General features: G+C 41.4%; 1 protein-coding gene across 1 annotated transcript in view; it reads right to left on the bottom strand.

The window, feature by feature from the left end:
• Nucleotides 1-1,390: 1,390 nt before the first annotated feature.
• HOMER1 (homer scaffold protein 1) overlaps nucleotides 1,391-21,147 on the bottom strand; it is a 155,004-nt gene continuing 135,247 nt past the window's right edge. The window contains exons 7-9 of the mRNA XM_084629669.1: nucleotides 17,383-17,493; nucleotides 11,408-11,488; nucleotides 1,391-2,240 (exon numbers count right to left, since the gene is read on the bottom strand). Of these exons, the coding sequence (XP_084485795.1) occupies nucleotides 2,052-2,240; nucleotides 11,408-11,488; nucleotides 17,383-17,493 (381 nt within the window). The 3' untranslated portion in view covers nucleotides 1,391-2,051. The remainder of the gene's footprint in view (nucleotides 2,241-11,407; nucleotides 11,489-17,382; nucleotides 17,494-21,147) is intronic.

The following is a 21,147-nucleotide window of genomic DNA, read 5'->3' as shown; positions in this document are numbered from 1 at the left end:
TTCTCCTGGCACATAAACCAGTTTTAACCAGAGTAACTCCATTGACATCACTGAAGATTCTTCTGTTTAGACTGGTGTAAATCACAAGAGAATCAGGCCCAAATAGCTTAATATAAATTAAAACCTGGTGATTTCTGCTCACCTGATGAAGTTACCCATATCATCATCATTTAACATCCACCAAATAAAATATTTGTAACTCGCCACAGCAAGCTTTCAGCCATATGCACACTGAACTAAGTTTTTTTTCCCCTCTTAATAAATAAAATAGGTGAGAAAATACCCTAAAAATATGGAGGAAATGTAAATGGTGTGTACAGTACATACGATATAATATATGATGGTTTAGTATTTGAACTTAACTGTTCTCCTGACTTGTCAGGGGAACCTGATAAATCACTTGTAAAGAAAAAATGATGATATTTTATAAACAAACCATGTATTTTCTCTCTTTCTAATGTAAATTAGAATGCGTGTATTATACATACAGTACACACACACAAACCAGACCTACATTTTCTAGTTTTGAATAGCACTCTGTAAAAGTGGAGAAAATTGTCTGTTATACAAATTTAGTAATCATCTGGATTTTGTATTTAACATTCAAATTAATTTTGGGCACAAACAAAAACTCAGTGCATCTTGAGACTCTTGAGTCTGATACCCATTCATACATTTTTTTTTTAAAAAACCCTCTCCAACATTGCAGGCAATTTATGGCAACAACATACTTTGATGCACTTTCCATTCAATAAGCAAACATATGACACTTGGCTTACCTTTCAATTACTTTTCTTAAAATCAATATATTATATAGAGAAATGCATGTTTGCCAAAAGTCTGTTAAAATTACATCAAAACAACTTTAAAACCCATTCACTGAGGATAAGTGAATTCAATTCCTCTTTTTAAACAACTATGTAACAGTTCAGTTGCCTGGTGTGGTTTCGATAAAATGTGGTGTGAAGAACTATACAGAGAAAACATGTCTCCATTTCAATTTGCTATGACTACACAGCTTCTAGAAACATTTCTCTTGGCTGGGCAGGTTCAATGCAAAGGTAATCCCCTTGTAATAGCTCTATATCCCTAACATGATCAATAAACAGTGTTCTCCACTAGGCATTATTCCACAAAACTGAAATGCACTGATCATTCAGAAAAGATTTCTTGCAAAATAGGCTAATAAAACATCTTCAAGTAACTGCACATTCTAATTATATTTGATGTTTAATAAGGCCAGACAATAAATGACTGGCTACCTATATTTATCTGTGCATGTCAAATTTTAAATTTAAAAGTATTTTTTTCTGAGGAACTCACCTGCCTTCATTGGTTGACTTTAAAATGTATAATAAAATGGGAGACAGGATCTCATTGTAAATACATGGAAATAATATGGAAAGTAAACCATACACTGGACAATATTATAGAACACCAGAGTGAACTTCATAAAGAAATACAGTATCTTCCAGTATAAAAAAAAGGAAGAACTCTATACAAGCAGTTCTATTAACTATGTTTCAATTAAAGATGCAATTCTCTCTCACTCCTGGCAAGAATTAATTGGTAATGGCACTGTTTCTCAACAGTGCAAAGTATCCTGAGAAATTATTAAGATTACAACAAAAGACAGGGCTGTCATCACTAAGTTTTTGCACAAAACACATCAATTAGATATCTTAAATAAAAAAAGCAGATAATCTACATTGTGTCTAACACAAAAAGGGGATGTGACCTGGGACACTGCTAATTCTTCCACTGGCTAATAATCAGAAAATCACTGCATTCAATTACTGTTAATATCTTTCTTCAAGTTATTTATGGCCAATAATATACATGGAGGTAATTTGTAATTCAAGTGTTTTCTTTTTCAACTAGCTACAAGATGATTTCTAAATTTTACATTGAAATATACTATTCAAATTTAAAATAGGCCCTCTTGGAGGAGCATTTTTCTAATTTTGTGCAACTTTGATGCAGAGCCCAACAAAGTCCTATGAAGAGAGACAGTGCATCTTTAAGATGATTGGCACTGAAATCCCATTTCTTTAGCTGCATTCTATTAGCTTGGCCAGGTTATCTCGTAATTCTGTTAGTTCAAAGATTTTTCCGTCAAGAATTTCTAAAAGTGTCTTCAAGTTATTGCGAAAAGCTTCTTGCTCATTCTGACTTTTCTCCAGACGTTGCTCTAGGTCAGACAGCTGCCCTTCCAGGTCCTTGTTTCGAATTTCTACTTCCTTCAGAGAAAACATGTAATATGTTAATGTACTGTTTATAAATAGAATGTAGTTTTCTCTTTCTGCTGTCATTCATGTATGTCTTAGTTAATATGTTTAAAAGACCACAATTAAATTATTTGCAATCTTTCAGTTACAGCTAACTAAAAAACCAGTTTTTTGTAAAAGGACAATGAGGAGTTTGAAAAAACACTATCTTTCTTTTATCTTCTCAGTAAAACATCCAAGGGACAGGACATTTGGAATGGAGTGATAAAATTATATAGCCACTGAGTGCCATATTGAATGCAAGACATTAACTGAAGTAAATTATTGTTTCGGATATATAAATATGCTACTTACTAAAAGTGGCTTCTCAAGGGATTATTTTAATCTTAGCCATTCTCCATTTTAGAATACATAGGACACACTCCCCACTAAATAAAAAGAATGATCTTATATCTTAGACATTACTTCATGTGTGATTGAATACTATCCCACTATAAACCCACTGTATATGCTATTTCACACTACACACTGACCTATATAGAGTAAGACTAATATCAAGGTCAAGGTAACTGTAAGAATGTATAAACAATAACAAAATACTAATTACGTCTTTTATTTTACTGAAATATACGTTTCAGAGCTTATCTCTGTTCCTGGGTGCTATGTGAGTACAGTTTCTGAGCTGCCATACATAGAAGCTGTTCCAATATAACAGTGGGTAGGAGGGGAGACAATGTACCTGCATGTCAAATGCAGCTCAAGGGGAATTACACCATGGCAAATGTCTTTTCTCATCTTTAAGGCAGAGGAGCAGCCCACAGTTGCTATAGGCCACAGAACATGATGCTGCTCAAATCCAGGCTATTGGATCAAGATGCAGAACTGTATGCTTGGACCTCTAATCTCTGTGGGTCACGTATTAAAGAGGAGGGCAGCTATAATAAGCTCCATTTTATGCAAATTGCATGCTGCCCTTGGGCTCCTGACAAGTTATCAACATGAGCCTCATTTGTGTCTGGTGTAGCTTATTGTTATTTGAGTATGTCTCAATTTTAAATTTCAATTATTTAAAAACTGCATGGGGAGGGTTTATATAATATACCGTCTACAATGAAAAACAGTTTTCAGGAAACAGACAAGAAACATTATTTATATATTTATTTATAAACATTTTTTCATCATTTTGTGGGCTACTTGGACTTTCCCGTTTCTCCCTTCTCCCAGAAACCCAGCTGCCCTTTCAGTAGAACTCTGTGACATAACAGTCACTTTCAACTCAGTTGCATTTTATCAAATTAAATTTGAAACATTTAATAGTTCCAATATTAGGTTTTATGATGACTGGTTTCAAGCTGCTGCTGAAAAGCACTTGGAGAATGGGTCAATTTACAGTGGTGACTTTTTCTCCTTCTGTGTGTCCTTCTCTCCCCTGCAGCTGCCTGCATTCACCACCTCCCCTCTGCACTGCCTGTTACCATTTCCCCCGCAACTACTTAACCTAATGACTGTAAATAAATTGGTTAGTCTCTAAGGTGCCACAAGTACTCCTTTTCTTTTTGCGAATACAGACTAACACGGCTGTTACTCTGAAACCTGACTGTACTAATGTTTTCCATTGACATGGGCCCAGCCATATCAGTGGGAGCTGGACAAGGACAATAAGAACCCATTTATGATGGGGCAGCTTTATGCTGACCGAGTGGCTCAAAGCTACCATAAAGTCAATGTAATCAGTTTCTCACTGCACAGGGAAATCCTTGTGTGGTACAGATAACTGTATTAGCTCCTACACCATCCCACCTCTTGATGACTGGTCACAGGCTGAAACTGGGGGAAAGGTGATGCGGCGAAAGCCCCTCAAGGCCCAAAGAACAGCCCTGGAGCATGTGGGCCAGAAAGCCACAGGATCAGGGAATCACAAAGGAGGCTTAAAACCACACTTACATGAATGCAATGCAACCCACCCTAGGTGAGCATGTGGTCATGGGTTACATTAAAGTTAAACTGGAACCCTGTGCTTGCTTTTCATTTGTAAACAGATGTGTGTTCAAAAATCTTAACAAATCACTGGGTTTTGATTACTGTGTCTTGTACAAAACCCTATGAGTAGGACTTTCCCCTTGCTCTCGGAGTCCACAGCAGAGTGCTTTAGGCCATTTATAACTGAATATGATAGTTCTGGAAGTACTTAGAAGGGAGAATTGACTGAAAAAGATTTATTTTTACTGAATGGCACTGGGTGGAACACTTCGCATTGCTTTATAGGCGCCTATTATTACTAGGTATGTAAGAATTGCCATAACGAAACAGACCAATTGTCCATCTTTGAATCCATACCTGTGCTAAATTCTATTGCCCTGCTCTTTCGTGTTTACAGCTGTACTGTGAAGTGTGTAAAATTGTACCAAATTACACGTAAATGATTACACAAATGCAATGCAGTAAAGAATCAGGCCCCCTTTGTCCAGATCATCAGTGACATATGCCTAAAAAGAAAGCGTAACTCTTTAAAATTTTCTTAGCTGCACAATGTCTATTTCTTCTTTCCAAAGCAGAACTGATTGCTGATCTTTCTCCTCTCCTTTTTCTGACCTCCTGGCAGAGCCCCTTCTCCATTTCCCAATGCTACATGCAGTGGGGTGTCTTCCTTAACCCCAAGATCTTAAAATGCTGTAAGCAGGGAGGGCAAGAGGATGTACTAGAACATTTTTAATTTCTAATGATATTCATATAGATGGATGTGTGAATATCATCTAAATATTAGTACCCCTGAATATGTACATCATCCAGGTCTAAATAATGGCTGATTTGCCTATATCTAATATTGAACACCTTCCTCAGTCTAGTCCACTGTCCAATTGCTCTTAAAAAGTTAGGAATTTTTATCTAATATCTAGCATAAACATTCCTTTCCTTACTGTGTCCTTGTTCCTTGTCCCAATATCTTCTTAGAATATGAATACTTTCTTTCTTTCATTTAAATTATCTTGTGGGTACTTACAGACTGTATTTATGTCCCTTTCTTGTCTTCTCTTTTCTAAACTATACACAATTAGCTCCCCAAATATTTCCTCATATATATTTTCCTCCAATTCTTGCATAATTTTTGTTTTCCTTCTTTGTATTTAGTATACTTACTAACCTGCAGGAAACAGAATTGCATGCAATATTCCAGCTCCTGTTGCAGAAGGGTTATGGAAAATGTTATCTCCCTAGCTTTACATACAACCTTCCTATATATACACCCCCAAGAATAGCACTAGCATTTTTGGCCCAGGTATTGCCCTGCAAGTTCATAGGTTTCAGAGTAGCAGCTATGTTAGTCTGTATCCACAAAGAGAAAAGGAGTACTTGTGGCACCTTAGAGACTAACCAATTTATTTGACCGTAAATAAGATACTGAAGTGAGCTGTAGCTTATGAAAGCTTATGCTCAAATAAATTTGTTAGTCTCTAAGGTGCCACAAGTACTCCTTTTCTTTTTGCAAGTTCATAGTTAGTTTAGTATCTACTATTACAACTAACTCACACTTGTTGCCTTCCAGATAGCTATGTCTCTCCGTTCCTATCTGTAGGTATGAGATTTAACTTTATTAGTAATGAATCTCATCTTGTTATAGTCAACTCACTCTTCTGATCTCTCCAGGTCCATTTGCAGCTATATTCTCTCCTGTGTTTTTGAGCTCCTCCTATAATGGTATTGTTCTTAATTTTTTTATAATATATTTTTCATTTCGAATAAAAATGTCACACAACAAATAGTGTTTGTTGTTTACATGATAATAAAGTCCTGTGGGTCTTGTGCAAGGTATGTAGTAAACAGATCAGAATTAAATATACATGTTTTGAGTAAAAGCTATATTTATGAATCTGCTATTCTAATAAAGGAATACTTACTTATTGTGAGCGTATGTGATCATGGCTGATTGTGTATGCTTTCTCTACATTATTAATGAAAATATTAACTAACAAGGCTCCTAATACTTACCCCTCCACTGTGATAGCTTACTTGATACTGTTACCCATTGGAGTTCTTACCAGTAATGGATTACTCTCTGTTTCATTCCTGTTCATCAATAGATTTTTATCTAGTTGATATGCAGTACAACGTGATATACTTTATTTTGTATAACCTTTTTTATACAAGCTGTATTTCAAAACATTTTAGAGGTACACAATACATTAAATTGAAAATAATAAAACAGAGAGAGAGGAGAGAAATGAAATGAGAGTTATGCAGAAAGGAGAAAACATCTGTTTTTAGATGAGATCTGAAAACAGAAGATAGATCAGAGAATCACAGAAATGAAGGGCTGGAAGGGACCTTGAGAAGTCACCAAGTCTAAACCCCTTTGCTGAGGCAGGATCAAGTAAACCTAGACCATCCCTGGCAGATGTTTGTCCAACTTGTTCTCAAAAACTTCCAAAGATGGAGATTCCACAATCTCCCTTCGAAGTCTATTCCAGAACAGAGCTACATCGTTAAAGCTTTTCTCCCAGCGCTGTAAAAAACCACCCCCACAAGGGGCGTAAGTACCAGTGCTGGAAGCGCGGCTCCCAGCGCTGGTGCACTGTCTACACTGCCACTTTACAGTGATGAAACTTGCAGCGCTCAGGGGGCTGCCCGTGCCTGTGGACAGTCAATGTAAACAAAGTATCTCACGGCCCGCCACTGGATTACCCTGATGAGCCACATGCGGCAGGTTGCCCACCACTGCACTTGTTTGTTTTGAATTTCATCTTGTTGATTTCAGACTAATTCTCTAATGTGTCAAGGTCATTTTGAATTCTAATCCTGTCTTCAAAGTGCTTGCAACCCTTCCAGATTGGTGTCATCTCCAAATGTCATAAGCACATTCTCCACTCCATTATCTAAGTCATTAATAAAAATATTGAATAATACCAGACCCAGGACTGACTCCTCATAGAATCATACAAGATTAGGGTTGGAAGAGACTAGTCCAACCCGCTGATCAAAGCAGGACCAACCCCAACTAAATCATCCCGGCCAGGGCTTTGTCAAGTCGGGCCTTAAAAACCTTTAAGAATGGAGATTCCACCACCTCCCTAATTAACCCACTCCAGTGCTTCACCACCCTCCTAGTGAAATGTTTTTTCCTAATATCCAACCTAGACCTCCCCCCACTGCAACTTGAGACCATTGCTCCTTGTTCTGTCATCTGCCACCACTGAGAACAGCCGAGCTCCATCCTCTTTGGAACCCCCCTACAGGTAGCTGAAGGCTGCTATCAAATCCCTCCTCACTCTTCTCTTCTGCAGACTAAATAAGCCCAGTTCCCTCAGTCTCTTCTCATAAGTCATGTGCCCCAGCACCCAAATCATTTCCGTTGCCCTCTATTGGATTCTCTCCAATTTGTCCAAATCCTTTCTGTAGTGGGGGACCCAAAACTGGATGCAGTACTCCAGTTGTGGCCTCACCAGTGCCGAATAGAGGGGAATAATCACTTCCCTCGATCTGCTGGCAATGCTCCTACTAATGCAGCCCAGTATGCCGTTAGTCTTCTTGGCAACAAGGGCACACTGTTGACTCATATCCAGCTTCTTGTCCACTGTAATCCCCAGGTCCTTTTCTTCAGAACTGCCGCTTAGCCAGTCGGTCCCCAGCCTGTAGCGGTGCATGGGATTCTTCTGTCCTAAGTACAGGACTTTGCACTTGTCCTTGTTGAACCTCAGATTTCTTTTGGTCCAATCCTCCAATTTATTTAGGTCACTCTGGACCCTATCCCAACTCTCCAGCGTATCTACCTCTCACCCTAGTTTAGTGTCATCCACGAACTTGCTGAGGGTGCAATCCATCCCATCATCTAGATCATTAACGAAGATGTTGAACAAAACCGGCCCCAGGACTGACCCCTGGGGCACTCCTCTTGATACCGGCTGCCATCTAGACATCAAGCCATTGATCACTACCCGTTGAGCCCGACGACCTAGCCAGCTTTCTATCCATCTTATAGTTCATTCATCCAATCCATACCTGTTTAACTTGCTGGCAAGAATACCGTGGAAGATTGTATCAAAAGCTTTGCTAAAGTCACGATATATCACGTCCACCACTTTCCCCATATCCACAGAGCCACTTATCTTATCATAGAAGGCATTCAGGTTGGTAAGGCATGACTTGCCTATGGTGAATCCATGTTGACTGTTCCTGATCACCTTCCTCTCCTCGAAGTGCTTCAAAATGGATTCTTTGAGGACCTGCTCCATGATTTTTCCAGGGACTGAAGTCTGTAGTTCCCGATTCTCCTTCTTCCCTTTTTTAAAGATGGGCACTATATTTGCCTTTTTCCTATCATCTGGGACCTCCCCCGACTGCCACGAGTTTTCTGAGATAATGGTCAATGGCTCTACAATCACATCAGCCAACTCCCTCAGCACCTTTGGATGCATTAGATCCGGCCCCATGGACTTGTGCATGTCCAGCTTTTCTAAATAGTCCTTAACCTGTTCTTTCACCACTGAGGACTGTTCACCACCTCCTCATACTGTGCTGCCCAGTGCAGCAGCCTGGGAGCTGACCTTGGCTGTGAAGACGAAGGGAAAACAAGCATTGAATACTTCAGCTTTTTCCACATCCTCTGTCACTAGACTGCCTCCCCAAGTTAGTAAGGGTTCCACACTTTCCCTGACCTTCTTCTTGTTTCTAACATACCTGTAGAAACCCTTCTTGTTACCCTTCACATCCCTTGCTAGCTGCAACTCCAATTGTGCTTTGGCTGGCTGAGTTTTGGAGACAAGGGATCCTTGGTCAAAAATGGCTGGGTCCTAAATGTGGCAACATCCTAAATGTGGCAGGGGAGATATTTAATTAGTCAGAGATGGCTGTATTCAGGAATTATCAAGCCACATAGAGTCAGATTATGGACTTTACAGACACCATTGCAGAAAGAAAAAAATAATAAAAATAGCCAAACTCACAGATGACAGGAGAGGTCCCTGAAGACTGGAGAAGGGCTAATATAGTGCCCATCTTTAAAAAGGGGGGAAAGGAGGAGCTGATGAACTATAGACCAGTCAGCCTGACTTTGATACCTGAGAGCAATGTATAAATCATTTGATTTGAGAATATCTGGAGGATGAAGAACAGTGGTGGGCAACCTGCGGCCCATGGGAATGATATAAGATTGGAGGGAGGTATTAAGTGGGGTTCCACAGGGATCTGTTCTGGATCTGGTGTTGTTTAACATCTTTATTAATGATCTGGATGTAGGTATAAAGAGCATGCTGATCAAGTTTGCAGATGACACAAAGCTGGGGAGGGGGTTGCCAACACTTTGGAGGCTAGAACTAAAATTCAAAGGGATCTTGATAAATTGGAGAACTGGGCTATAGACAACAAAATGAAATTCAACAAAGACAAATGTAAAGTGCTACAGGAAAGAAAAACCAAATGCACAAATACAAAAGGGTGCGGGGGGCTGGCTAACTGGCTTGCTAGCAGCACTGCTGAGAAGGATCTGGGAGTTGTGGTGGATCACAACATCAATGTGTGTCAGCAATGCTGTTGCAAAAAAAGCAAATGCAATTTTAGGTTGCATTAACAGATGCATAGCATGCAAGACACAGGAGGTGATAGTACTGCTCTGCTTGGCACTGGTTAGGCCTCAGCTAGAGTAGTGTCCCATTTTAGTCACCAATTTATAAAAAGGATGTAGAGAAACTGGAAAGGATCCAGAGGCAAGTGACAAAGATGATCAAAGGGATGAAATGCAAGCCATATGTGAGCAAGGGCTGAAGTATGTTTAGTTTGAAAAAAAGAAGATTAAGGGGGACATGATAGCAGTCTCCAAATACTTGAAAGGCTGCCATAAAAAAGATGGAAAAGTTGTTCTCTTGTGCCACAGAGGGCAGGACAATAGGAAATGGGTTCAAACTACAGCACAGCAGATTTAGATTAAATCTCAGGAAAAACGTTCTAATTGTAAGAACAGTAGGACAATGGAACAGACTATGTAGGGAAGCTCTTTCACTGCAGGTTTTAGAAAGGAGACTGGATAGCCATCTGTCTTGGATGGTTTAGACACAACAAATCCTGCACCTTTGCAGGGGGATAGATTATATTATCCTTGCAGTCCCTTCTAATCCTATGGTTCTATGATTCTAACAGACACAGAAAAAGGCAATGCAAGCCTCTTCCCTGCCCTGTCTACACATTTAAATCTAGATCTGTAGGGACCTGTTCTAGGAATTAGATGTGGGCCCAAGAGACACAATTCAGATATGAATTTCAAAGCTCCTAAATTTTGGAGGTGTTTGAACACAGGGTATTAGTTAATGCCCATCTCTCCTCAAAATAAAAGAATAGTTCAGTCACCAACTACATCTGGGCTTCTGCCAAGTCTGCCATATGGTTTTCAGTTAAAGGGACAGACTGAGGTCACCAATTCATTTTACACAGGACTACTGAATTGTCAGACTAACAATTTTCAAATTGGGGCTAAATTTAAACTGATTTTGAAAGATGAAAGGCTGCATGTTCCATTTCCAATTTGCAGAGGCATTCAGCTCTAAAAACAATTTTTACAAACAAAATAAACACACCCTAGTAAGACCCCCCAACCCAAATCCTGAGTTTAGAGACTCCTGAGAGAATGTTAAGAATTGTAAAGTTATTCAAACCAACAAGGAATAAAGAGATACTATATAAATGGACACTTTAAAATCAAATTTTATTACAGTACAGTTGCAATTTGATCTAGATTCATCCCCGTGTGTTCTAAATAACCTGATGAAGGCACTCAATGGCAGCAGGTCTGCCAGAAAGGCCTGAGAGAAGCCAAGTAGTGCTCAAAATGGGAAGAGAGTGGCCAGTGAAGGAAAGTGGCCAGAGAATGCATTAATGTGGTGCATCTCCTAAGCAGCTTCCACTACAGTAGCTTCTATGTGGAGCTCCAGCTGCAACTTAAAACTGCTCCCCTATGGAGCAGTTAGGTCAAATGGCCCAAGGGAGGGCAAATGGCAATTTGGTGTGAATTCCCCCTGGAGGACATGGGGTCCAGACTGGTTCATGGAGGCATAAATTGCACCTCTCTCTGCCAGTTTGGGTGAATCTAGCCAGGAAAAGATAAGCTGTGCATATGATAAATATAAGCGTCTGCCTACTGCCCATCTTCCTATAAAATATATACACATATATACACACACTGTACTGATGCTTACCTGGAGCTTCTGGGTCAAAGCATCCCTCTGTGCCTGAAGCTCTCTGGCATTATCAATTTCTTGTTTCAATCTTTCTATTTCCTGAGGAAGGAAAAACAAATCCCTTTAACAACATTACCGGATCTTAACTCAGTGCAAATAAGCCACTTATTCTTTTCCAGGCCAAATCGTTCCAATTATACCAAAACTGACACTGAGCAGCTGCTTACCTTGACACTTCTTGTGGGTGGAGTTCAAAGCCCCTCCCCCCCAATAGTATGCAATCAGCAACTTCTGTAATTTATTGATCTGTATGTTAGATATTCATATGCCAACAATGAGCAATTCCATCTTGAAAAGTGTAACAACTCAAACAACATATTTGCCATCAAAGTTTAAGCTTTGTGGAGTTTCTCTTAATCTCCCACCCCAGCAAGGCTGGAATATTTTTTCTGGAAAATTGAGGGTCATGGTAACTAAAAGCTCAATCCTGGTCTGTATTTATTTAAAAAAAAATATTTTAGTGCACACCAATGTACTCCTTTTCAAAAGAGAAGTCCAGACTTCAGTGGGGAGCTGCTTCCTATATCATTAGCAAGGGATGAAGCCAGCAGCAGCAAGAGAGAGGGAACAGAAATTGCCTGAACACAAAGTTCTGACCACTGACTGCCATATGAAGAGAGACTGATAAGAATGGTGTTTTTAGTTTAGAGAAAGTATGAGGGGATGAAGATGATAAAGGTATACAAAATGAACGGTATAGAGATTAGATCAGACATTTCTGTTCACTCATTCTCACGATACAAGAACAAGCAGTTGGTCAATGAAATTGAAAGGCAGCAGCTTTAAAACTGATAAATATTTCCCCCCACAATGCACAATTATGCTGTTGACCAATTTGCCACAAGATATCACTGAGGCCAAGAGCTTAGCAGGAATCAAAGGAGGACTGGATGTTTACGGCAACAACAAGAGCACACAGAATTACAACAGTAAGGATTAAAAAACAACAGGAAAAAAGAAACCAATACACAACCCCACATCTCAGGACACAAGCTGATCTCTAACAGGGGTTAGGAAGAAACTTGCCCTGTGGCGAAGTTATTCCATAACTGCCGATGTCAGGGTTTCTTGCACTTTCTCTTAAACATCTGGTGCTGGCCACTGTTGGAAACTACTGGTCTGACCCAGTATGGCAATGCCTATGTTCCTATATACTGGAGTGAGCCCAGTGAGGCTTACGTCTTGCAAACTGCTCTGAGGAAGCTCGTAGTAGGAAGGTGATATGGAAGGGGGGGGGGGGGTTCAGCTGTTGTGACCTGCACTGGATGTGCCATGTTTGTCTTTCTTCCACAGGACAGAAGCGACTTTGTCTGTACAAAGTGCAAGCTGGTCTCCATATTGGAAGAGAAGATTGAAGGTCTGGAGCAACAGATAACAACCCTGCGTTGCATACGGGAAACTGAGGATTTCCTGGACAAAACTCAGGATAGGCTTCTAGGGGCACAAAGCTCTACAGATATAGAGCAGGTTGCACAGAAGAGCCAAGAGGCCAGTGAAGAAGCTTGGCAACATGTGACCTCCAGAAGAGGTAAGCGGAATGTCCGGGTTCCAGTAACACAGACACAGGTAACTAACCGCTTTCATGTTCTCTCCACAGGTATCGTTGCGGAGAGTGGACCAGATGATATGTCTGGGGCGAGAAAGCAGAAGGAGACTCCGCTGGTTGGAAGGCATGAGATGCGCTGTCCTGAGGTTGGGGGTTCCACGACCACCACTCCCAAGAGGAGAAGGCGGGTGGTGGTGGTCGGGGACTCTCTCCTCCGGGGGACTGAGTCATCTATCTGCCGCCCTGACCGGGAAAACCGAGAAGTCTGCTGCTTGCCAGGGGCTAAGATTCGCGATGTGACGGAGAGACTGCCGAGACTCATCAAGCCCTCGGATCGCTACCCCTTCCTGCTTCTCCACGTGGGCACCAATGATACTGCCAAGAATGACCTTGAGCGGATCACTGCGGACTATGTGGCTCTAGGAAGAAGGATAAAGGAGTTTGAGGCGCAGGTGGTGTTCTCGTCCATCCTCCCCGTGGAAGGAAAAGGCCTAGGTAGGGAGCGTCGAATCGTGGAAGTCAACGAATGGCTACGCAGGTGGTGTCGGAGAGAAGGCTTTGGTTTCTTTGACCACGGGATGGTGTTCCATGAAGGAGGAGTGCTGGGCAGAGACGGGCTCCATCTTACGAAGAGAGGGAAGAGCATCTTTGCCAGCAGGCTGGCTAACCTAGTGAGGAGGGCTTTAAACTAGGTTCACCGGGGGAAGGAGACCAAAGCCCTGAAGTAAGTGGGAAAGCAGGATACCGGGAGGAAGCACAGGCGGGAATGTCTGTGAGGGGAGGGCTCCTGCCTCATACTGGGAATGAGGGGCGATCAACAGGTTATCTCAAGTGCTTATATACAAATGCACAAAGCCTTGGAAACAAGCAGGGAGAACTGGAGGTCCTGGTGATGTCAAGGAACTATGACGTGATCGGAATAACAGAGACTTGGTGGGATAACTCACATGACTGGAGTACTGTCATGGATGGTTATAAACTGTTCAGGAAGGACAGGCAGGGCAGAAAAGGTGGGGGAGTAGCACTGTATGTAAAGGAGCAGTATGACTGCTCAGAGCTCCAGTACGAAACTGCAGAAAAACCTGAGTGTCTCTGGATTAAGTTTAGAAGTGTGTGCAACAAGAGTGATGTAGTGGTGGGAGTCTGCTATAGACCACCGGACCAGGGGGATGAGGTAGATGAGGCTTTCTTCCGGCAGCTCACGGAAGCTACTAGATCGCATGCCCTGATTCTCATGGGTGACTTTAATTTTCCTGATATCTGCTGGGAGAGCAATACAGCGGTGCATAGACAATCCAGGAAGTTTTTGGAAAGCGTAGGGGACAATTTCCTGGTGCAAGTGCTAGAGGAGCCAACTAGGGGGGGCGCTTTTCTTGACCTGCTGCTCACAAACCGGGTAGAATTAGTGGGGGAAGCAAAAGTGGATGGGAATCTGGGAGGCAGTGACCATGAGTTGGTTGAGTTCAGGATCCTGATGCAGGGAAGAAAGGTAAGCAGCAGGATACGGACCCCTGGACTTCAGGAAAGCAGACTTCGACTCCCTCAGGGAACGGATGGCCAGGATCCCCTGGGGGACTAACTTGAAGGGGAAAGGAGTCCAGGAGAGCTGGCTGTATTTCAAGGAATCCCTGTTGAGGTTACAGGGACAAACCATTCTGATGAGTCGAAAGAATAGTAAATATGGCAGGCGACCAGCTTGGCTTAATGGTAAAATCCTAGCGGATCTTAAACATAAAAAAGAAGATTACAAGAAGTGGAAGGTTGGACATATGACCAGGGAAGAGTATAAAAATATTGCTCGGGCATGTAGGAATGTTATCAGGAGGGCCAAATCGCACCTGGAGCTGCAGCTAGCCAGAGATGTTGAGAGTAACAAGAAGGGTTTCTTCAGGTATGTTGGCAACAAGAAGAAAGCCAAGGAATGTGTGGACCCCTTACTGAATGAGGGAGGCAACCTAGTGACAGAGGATGTGGAAAAAGCTAATGTACTCAATGCTTTTTTTGCCTCTGTTTTCACTAACAAGGTCAGCTCCCAGACTGCTGCGCTGGGCATCACAAAATGGGGAAGAGATGGCCAGCCCTCTGTGGAGATAGAGGTGGTTAGGGACTATTTAGAAAAGCTGGACGTGCACAAGTCCATGGGGCCGGACGAGTTGCATCCGAGAGTGCTGAAGGAATTGGCGGCTGTGATTGCAGAGCCATTGGCCATTATCTTTGAAAACTCGTGGCGAACCGGGGAAGTCCCGGATGACTGGAAAAAGGCTAATGTAGTGCCAATCTTTAAAAAAGGGAAGAAGGAGGATCCTGGGAACTACAGGCCAGTCAGCCTCACTTCAGTCCCTGGAAAAATCATGGAGCAGGTCCTCAAAGAATCAATCCTGAAGCACTTGCATGAGAGGAAAGTGATCAGGAACAGCCAGCATGGATTCACCAAGGGAAGGTCATGCCTGACTAATCTAATCGCCTTTTATGATGAGATTACTGGTTCTGTGGATGAAGGGAAAGCAGTGGATGTATTGTTTCTTGACTTTAGCAAAGCTTTTGACACGGTCTCCCACAGTATTCTTGTCAGCAAGTTAAGGAAGTATGGGCTGGATGAATGCACTACAAGGTGGGTAGAAAGCTGGCTAGATTGTCGGGCTCAACGGGTAGTGATCAATGGCTCCATATCTAGTTGGCAGCCAGTATCAAGTGGAGTACCCCAAGGGTCGGTCCTGGGGCCAGTTTTGTTCAATATCTTCATAAATGATCTGGAGGATGGTGTGGATTGCACTCTCAGCAAATTTGCGGATGATACTAAACTGGGAGGAGTGGTAGATACGCTGGAGGGGAGGGATAGGATACAGAAAGACCTAGACAAATTGGACGATTGGGCCAAAAGAAATCTGATGAGGTTCAATAAGGATAAGTGCAGGGTCCTGCACTTGGGACGGAAGAACCCAATGCACAGCTACAGACTAGGGACCGAATGGCTAGGCAGCAGTTCTGCGGAAAAGGACCTAGGGGTGACAGTGGACGAGAAGCTGGATATGAGTCAGCAGTGTGCCCTTGTTGCCAAGAAGGCCAGTGGCATTTTGGGATGTATAAGTAGGGGCATAGCGAGCAGATCGAGGGACGTGATCGTTCCCCTCTATTCGACATTGGTGAGGCCTCATCTGGAGTAATGTGTCCAGTTTTGGGCCCCACACTTCAAGAAGGATGTGGATAAATTGGAGAGAGTCCAGCGAAGGGCAACAAAAATGATTAGGGGACTGGAACACATGAGTTATGAGGAGAGGCTGAGGGAGCTGGGATTGTTTAGCCTGCAGAAGAGAAGAATGAGGGGGGATTTGATAGCTGCTTTCAACTACCTGAAAGGGGGTTCCAAAGAGGATGGCTCTAGACTGTTCTCAATGGTAGCAGATGACAGAACGAGGAGTAATGGTCTCAAGTTGCAGTGGGGGAGGTTTAGATTGGATATTAGGAAAAACTTTTTCACTAAGAGGGTGGTGAAACACTGGAATGCGTTACCTAGGGAGGTGGTAGAATCTCCTTCCTTAGAGGTTTTTAAGGTCAGGCTTGACAAAGCCCTGGCTGGGATGATTTAACTGGGAATTGGTCCTGCTTTGAGCAGGGGGTTGGACTAGATGACCTTCTGGGGTCCCTTCCAACCCTGATATTCTATGATTCTATGATACTGCTTGTCTTGGAATTTTTGATAATGGGGGAGCCACAAAAGCCAATTCCCGCCACAGTCAGCTCCCTTCTCCCTCTTATCCTCCCACTTCAATATAGGTAGCTATCCCTTTTGGGGGTGTGTGTGTGCTTCACTTTGGGGCAGCACAGGTGGCTTCTCTAATTCCCCATACCCTCCTGCTGCTGGCCCAGACCCTGGCTGACGGCACAACAAGCAGCACTGAGTAGAGGGTGGAGCTTATTTAGAAGAAAGGGGCAGCTATATTAAAATAATCTTAACACATAAAGATTGGTTTGTTTCTCACCATGAACTCACTTCCCCAATAAAGGAAAGCAGTGCTTATAGCTGCTTTTTAAAATAAATACTTGTACTGACATTGCTTGTCTATAAATGGGATTCACAGCGCTTCAGAAATGCTGCATGCTTCAGTACATGCTTTCTTTTGCAAAGAAAGGTACTTGGGAAGAGTGAACAGAAAAATGCAGATTTTTGGCTCAGATACACTAAAATCCAAACAATAGTTGTGATTGACAATCTAAGAAAATTTATTATTAGCCTCAAAAAGGCTAAAAAATGGATTCTTCTTACTTTAGTCCAAACAGAAATTACCTCTGTGCTCACAAGCAGATTTAAGATTAACATTACAAACTGTCATAAATAACATGATTTTTAAAGCCACTTTAAAATGTTATGAACAACATTAGCAAATACCTCTTCTTTCTTCTTCAGTGTGGATTCTAATTCCTGTATTGTCTGGTTTAATTCTGTTTTATGTGTATGGACTGCATTTGCTTGACTGCTCACACACTCCAGCTCAGTCACCTGTAGAAATAAATGTCAGCAATAAATATAGAATTTAGTGACAACATGAAGAATTACAAGGTACTAGTGCCTCCTTGCATTAACACTTACATCTGAAATATACATCTGTTGAAATATACTTATTAACTCTAGAAAATATATATGGATTAAAATGCTGAAAATATTTTTGTAAAACATTAGTATAAAATTCTTTACTCAATGGTTTGTATAATATTTCTCTCCTCTGAAATTTTAAATTTTGTTGCAGTCTCTGATAGCTGACAAATATTGGTTCTGTAGTCTGAAAAAAAGCCCCTTTTGCATGAAAATGTGCACTTACTAATTTTGAAAATGTTCAGGGAAGAAGAGGCATTATCTCTCTAGAGTCCACATGGTCTAGAGGATTGATCACAGGTCTGTCTAATCTGATCTATCTAACCTATCCACTGAAAGTTTTTAATATTGCATCATGTTAATCAATGCCCACCCTGTCCTCCAAAAAGCAGCTACAATTTCTCAGATTCAATTTTTGAATCTGCATTCAAGACATAATGCTGCATACTTACCTACCGAAACATGGCTGCAGACATTTTAACTCCTTTATATTTTCAGATCTCACCTTTAGGCCAGTAGCTAAATGGCACATTTTGGTACTATACAGTTCCCTTTATTAGCAGACAGAGTGCTCTGTCCATCTGTCTTTGGATGAAACGCATAGCAATGGCACGTACAATTTCGATTTGAAGAGATATTAATATGCCTGTTGTTATACACAGACAAATGATCCTTGAGAGAACAATGGGTAACATTTTGTACATCCATGAATTATATTCTGTACTAACGTTGTTCATAAATCATTCAGAACACTGATGGAGCCATTATGTTTTCTATCAGTCCAGCTCTTGTATGTGTGAAGTAAGCTAAAAATATATTAATACTAAATAAAATGTTACTGAAAAATATTACTGCACAAAGCCCGACAACTCAGTTTTCTAAATAAATTATTTCCCTCTGAAGTTTAAGGCTCTAATTTTCTTTAAAGACCATAATTACGAAGAGTCTGCTTAATTACAGATACAATATGCTCCTGACTTGCATGAAGCATCTTTTAAAAGGGCCAGATTTTCAGCTGGTTTAAAATGAAGGTTACTTATTTGTAACCAGAGTTCTTCAAGATGGACTGTGCATATTCACACTCCTGGGTTGTGCTGGCTGGTGCAGCCTGAACAGTGGAGCTTTCTCCTAGTAGTGTCCGTTAAAGTGCTCATGCATCTCTCCACCACTTCCCTCAGTGTTCCTGAATATTCTGATGGAAAGGTTATAAAAAGTGCAAGGAACTGCTGCTGCCTCAGTTCATTCCACCACTGCCTCAGAGGTAGTTTTTATTAGGACTGTGAGGAAGAGCGGGAGGGGGTAGAGATCCAGACCCCATCTCAAAGAACTCTGGTTACAGGTAAGAACATAAGAACAGCCATATTGGGTCAGATCAGTGATCCATCTAGCCCAGTATCATGTCTTCCGACAATGGCCAATGTCAGATGCTTCAAGGGGAATGAAAAGAAGAGGGCAATTATCAAGTGATCCATCCTCTGTTGTCCAGTCCCAGAGGCTTAGGGACACCCAAAACATGGGGTTGCCTCCCTGACTATCTTGGCTAACAGCCATTGATGTACCTACCCTCCATGAACTTATCTAATTTTTTTTTTGAACCCAGTTATAATTTGGCCTTCACAACATCCGCTGGCAATGAGTTCCATAGGTTGATTGTACATAACCTTCATTTCTTCTTTGAATGTCCTCTGCATATTCCCACTCCTGGCATAGTTTGGAAAGCAGTACTCCATAAATGGGAGGTGGAACTCAGTGTCCTAATTAAATAAGGACTGAAGTACAACTCTATCAAACTGGGTGTCTACTCTAGGTGCCAGAACTAATGTATAATGTTAAGTAAAAGTATGTACAATGCTTCAAGTGGCAACCCTACATACCTTCCAAACTGGCACATGTCTAAGACATGCCAAGGATGTAGCCATTGCTCTAGCAGAATGTGATATAATCCAGCAGGGGGAGAATAGTTGCTAATCTATAGCTTTCCTGAATACACTGTCTAACCCATTTAGATATTGTTTGTGCCGAGACAGCCTGACTGCATAGGAAAAAAAGAGATTTAGGAGGCCTGTGAAATTCCTTAGTCCTACTCAGATAATAAGTTAGGGTTCTCTGAGTATCCAAAGTATGTAACCTTGATTCACTCTTGTGACCATGAGGAACAAAACTGGTAAATTTATTGTTTGATTAATGTGAAATTTCAATACTAAATAAAAATACTGGGTTAGGACAAAGCACCACCCTTATATTTGTGAAAAATAGTGAAAATTGGTCCAGCCACAAGGGTATGTAACTTGCTCACTTGCCCAGCTGAAATTATAGCTATTATAAAAGTAGTTTTAATAGACAAACGGAATAGAGAGCACTCTGCCTAAGGCTCAAAAGGCAACTTTACGAGTTGTGCTAAGACTTACTTGAGATCCCATGGTGGAATTGCGTCTTTTACAGGTGGTTACAAATTAGAAAGTCCTTTCATATATGTCTTGACCGTACTGTGCGCAAAGTCAAATGTAATGTCTATGAAAACAGAATGCTGATATAGATGCTACCTGGAGCCATAAAGAGGAAACTGACAGATCTGAAACTAACTGAAATAAGTATTCCAGAATTGGTGTTAATACTGATGGTTCTGATTTGTTATGCATTCAGTTTACAAACCTCAGTCATTTAAGGTTAAAACATTTTCTGGTAGATTGTTTTAGAACTGAGTAGCACCTGTTGCACTTCTGAAGGAGAAGATTTTTTAAAGTCTGTTAAAATCCTTTAGCCCACGCAGTCAGAGGTCGAGATAAAGTATCCAGATGGTAAATCCTGCCCTGTTGTTGCAACAATAAATCCAGTAATGCCAGAATCAGTCTGTCAATTCCCTCAGTAGCAGCAGTAGGTTGGTGTACCATTTTTGCCCCCAGCCATGCTGGAGCAACTGGGATCATTTTGGTTCTATACTGTTTTATCTTTCTCAAGAATTTCTGCATTCAATGGCAAGTATACAGCAGGCCTTTTCCCCAACTCAGGAGAAACACATCCAATATGGATTAGGTGTCCTTTCTTGCTCTTGATCAGAATTAGTGACACTGTATTACGTCTGGTGGCAAATAGGTCTTTATCTGGAAATTCCCAGAGGTTGAAGATGTTGTGTATTAGTTTCTTCTGTACTGATCATTTGTGTAATTGCATCATGTCTCTACGTAGTTGATCCACCAGTCATTGCACTTTCCCATCAGATGAGAGGGCTATGGGATAAATGTTGTGCTGGACACACCAATCCTGCAACTTGATTGCCTCACTGCACAACTGAGATTAATAAAACTCTGCCTTGCTTATTGATATAATACGTGACTAACTACCTTCCCTTTGATGTGAGGTAGAGAAGATTTGGCAGACAGACATATCTCTCTCAACTCTAATGTGTTTATGTATAGACTCTTTTCCTGAGAGTTTCAGTGTCCTCAAACTGACAGAGAGTTGAGATGATTCCCCTTCCCCCTGTTGGAAGCACCCAATGTCACAGTCATTGATGGAGCTAAAGATTGAATAATATCCCTCTTACAACATTTGTACTCTGAG

This window comes from Lepidochelys olivacea (genome assembly GCF_965140295.1).
Source record: "Lepidochelys olivacea isolate rLepOli2 genome assembly, chromosome: 5".
In the NCBI taxonomy this organism is placed as follows: Eukaryota; Metazoa; Chordata; order Testudines; family Cheloniidae; genus Lepidochelys; species Lepidochelys olivacea.
This window is presented reverse-complemented; position numbering and strand designations above follow the sequence as displayed.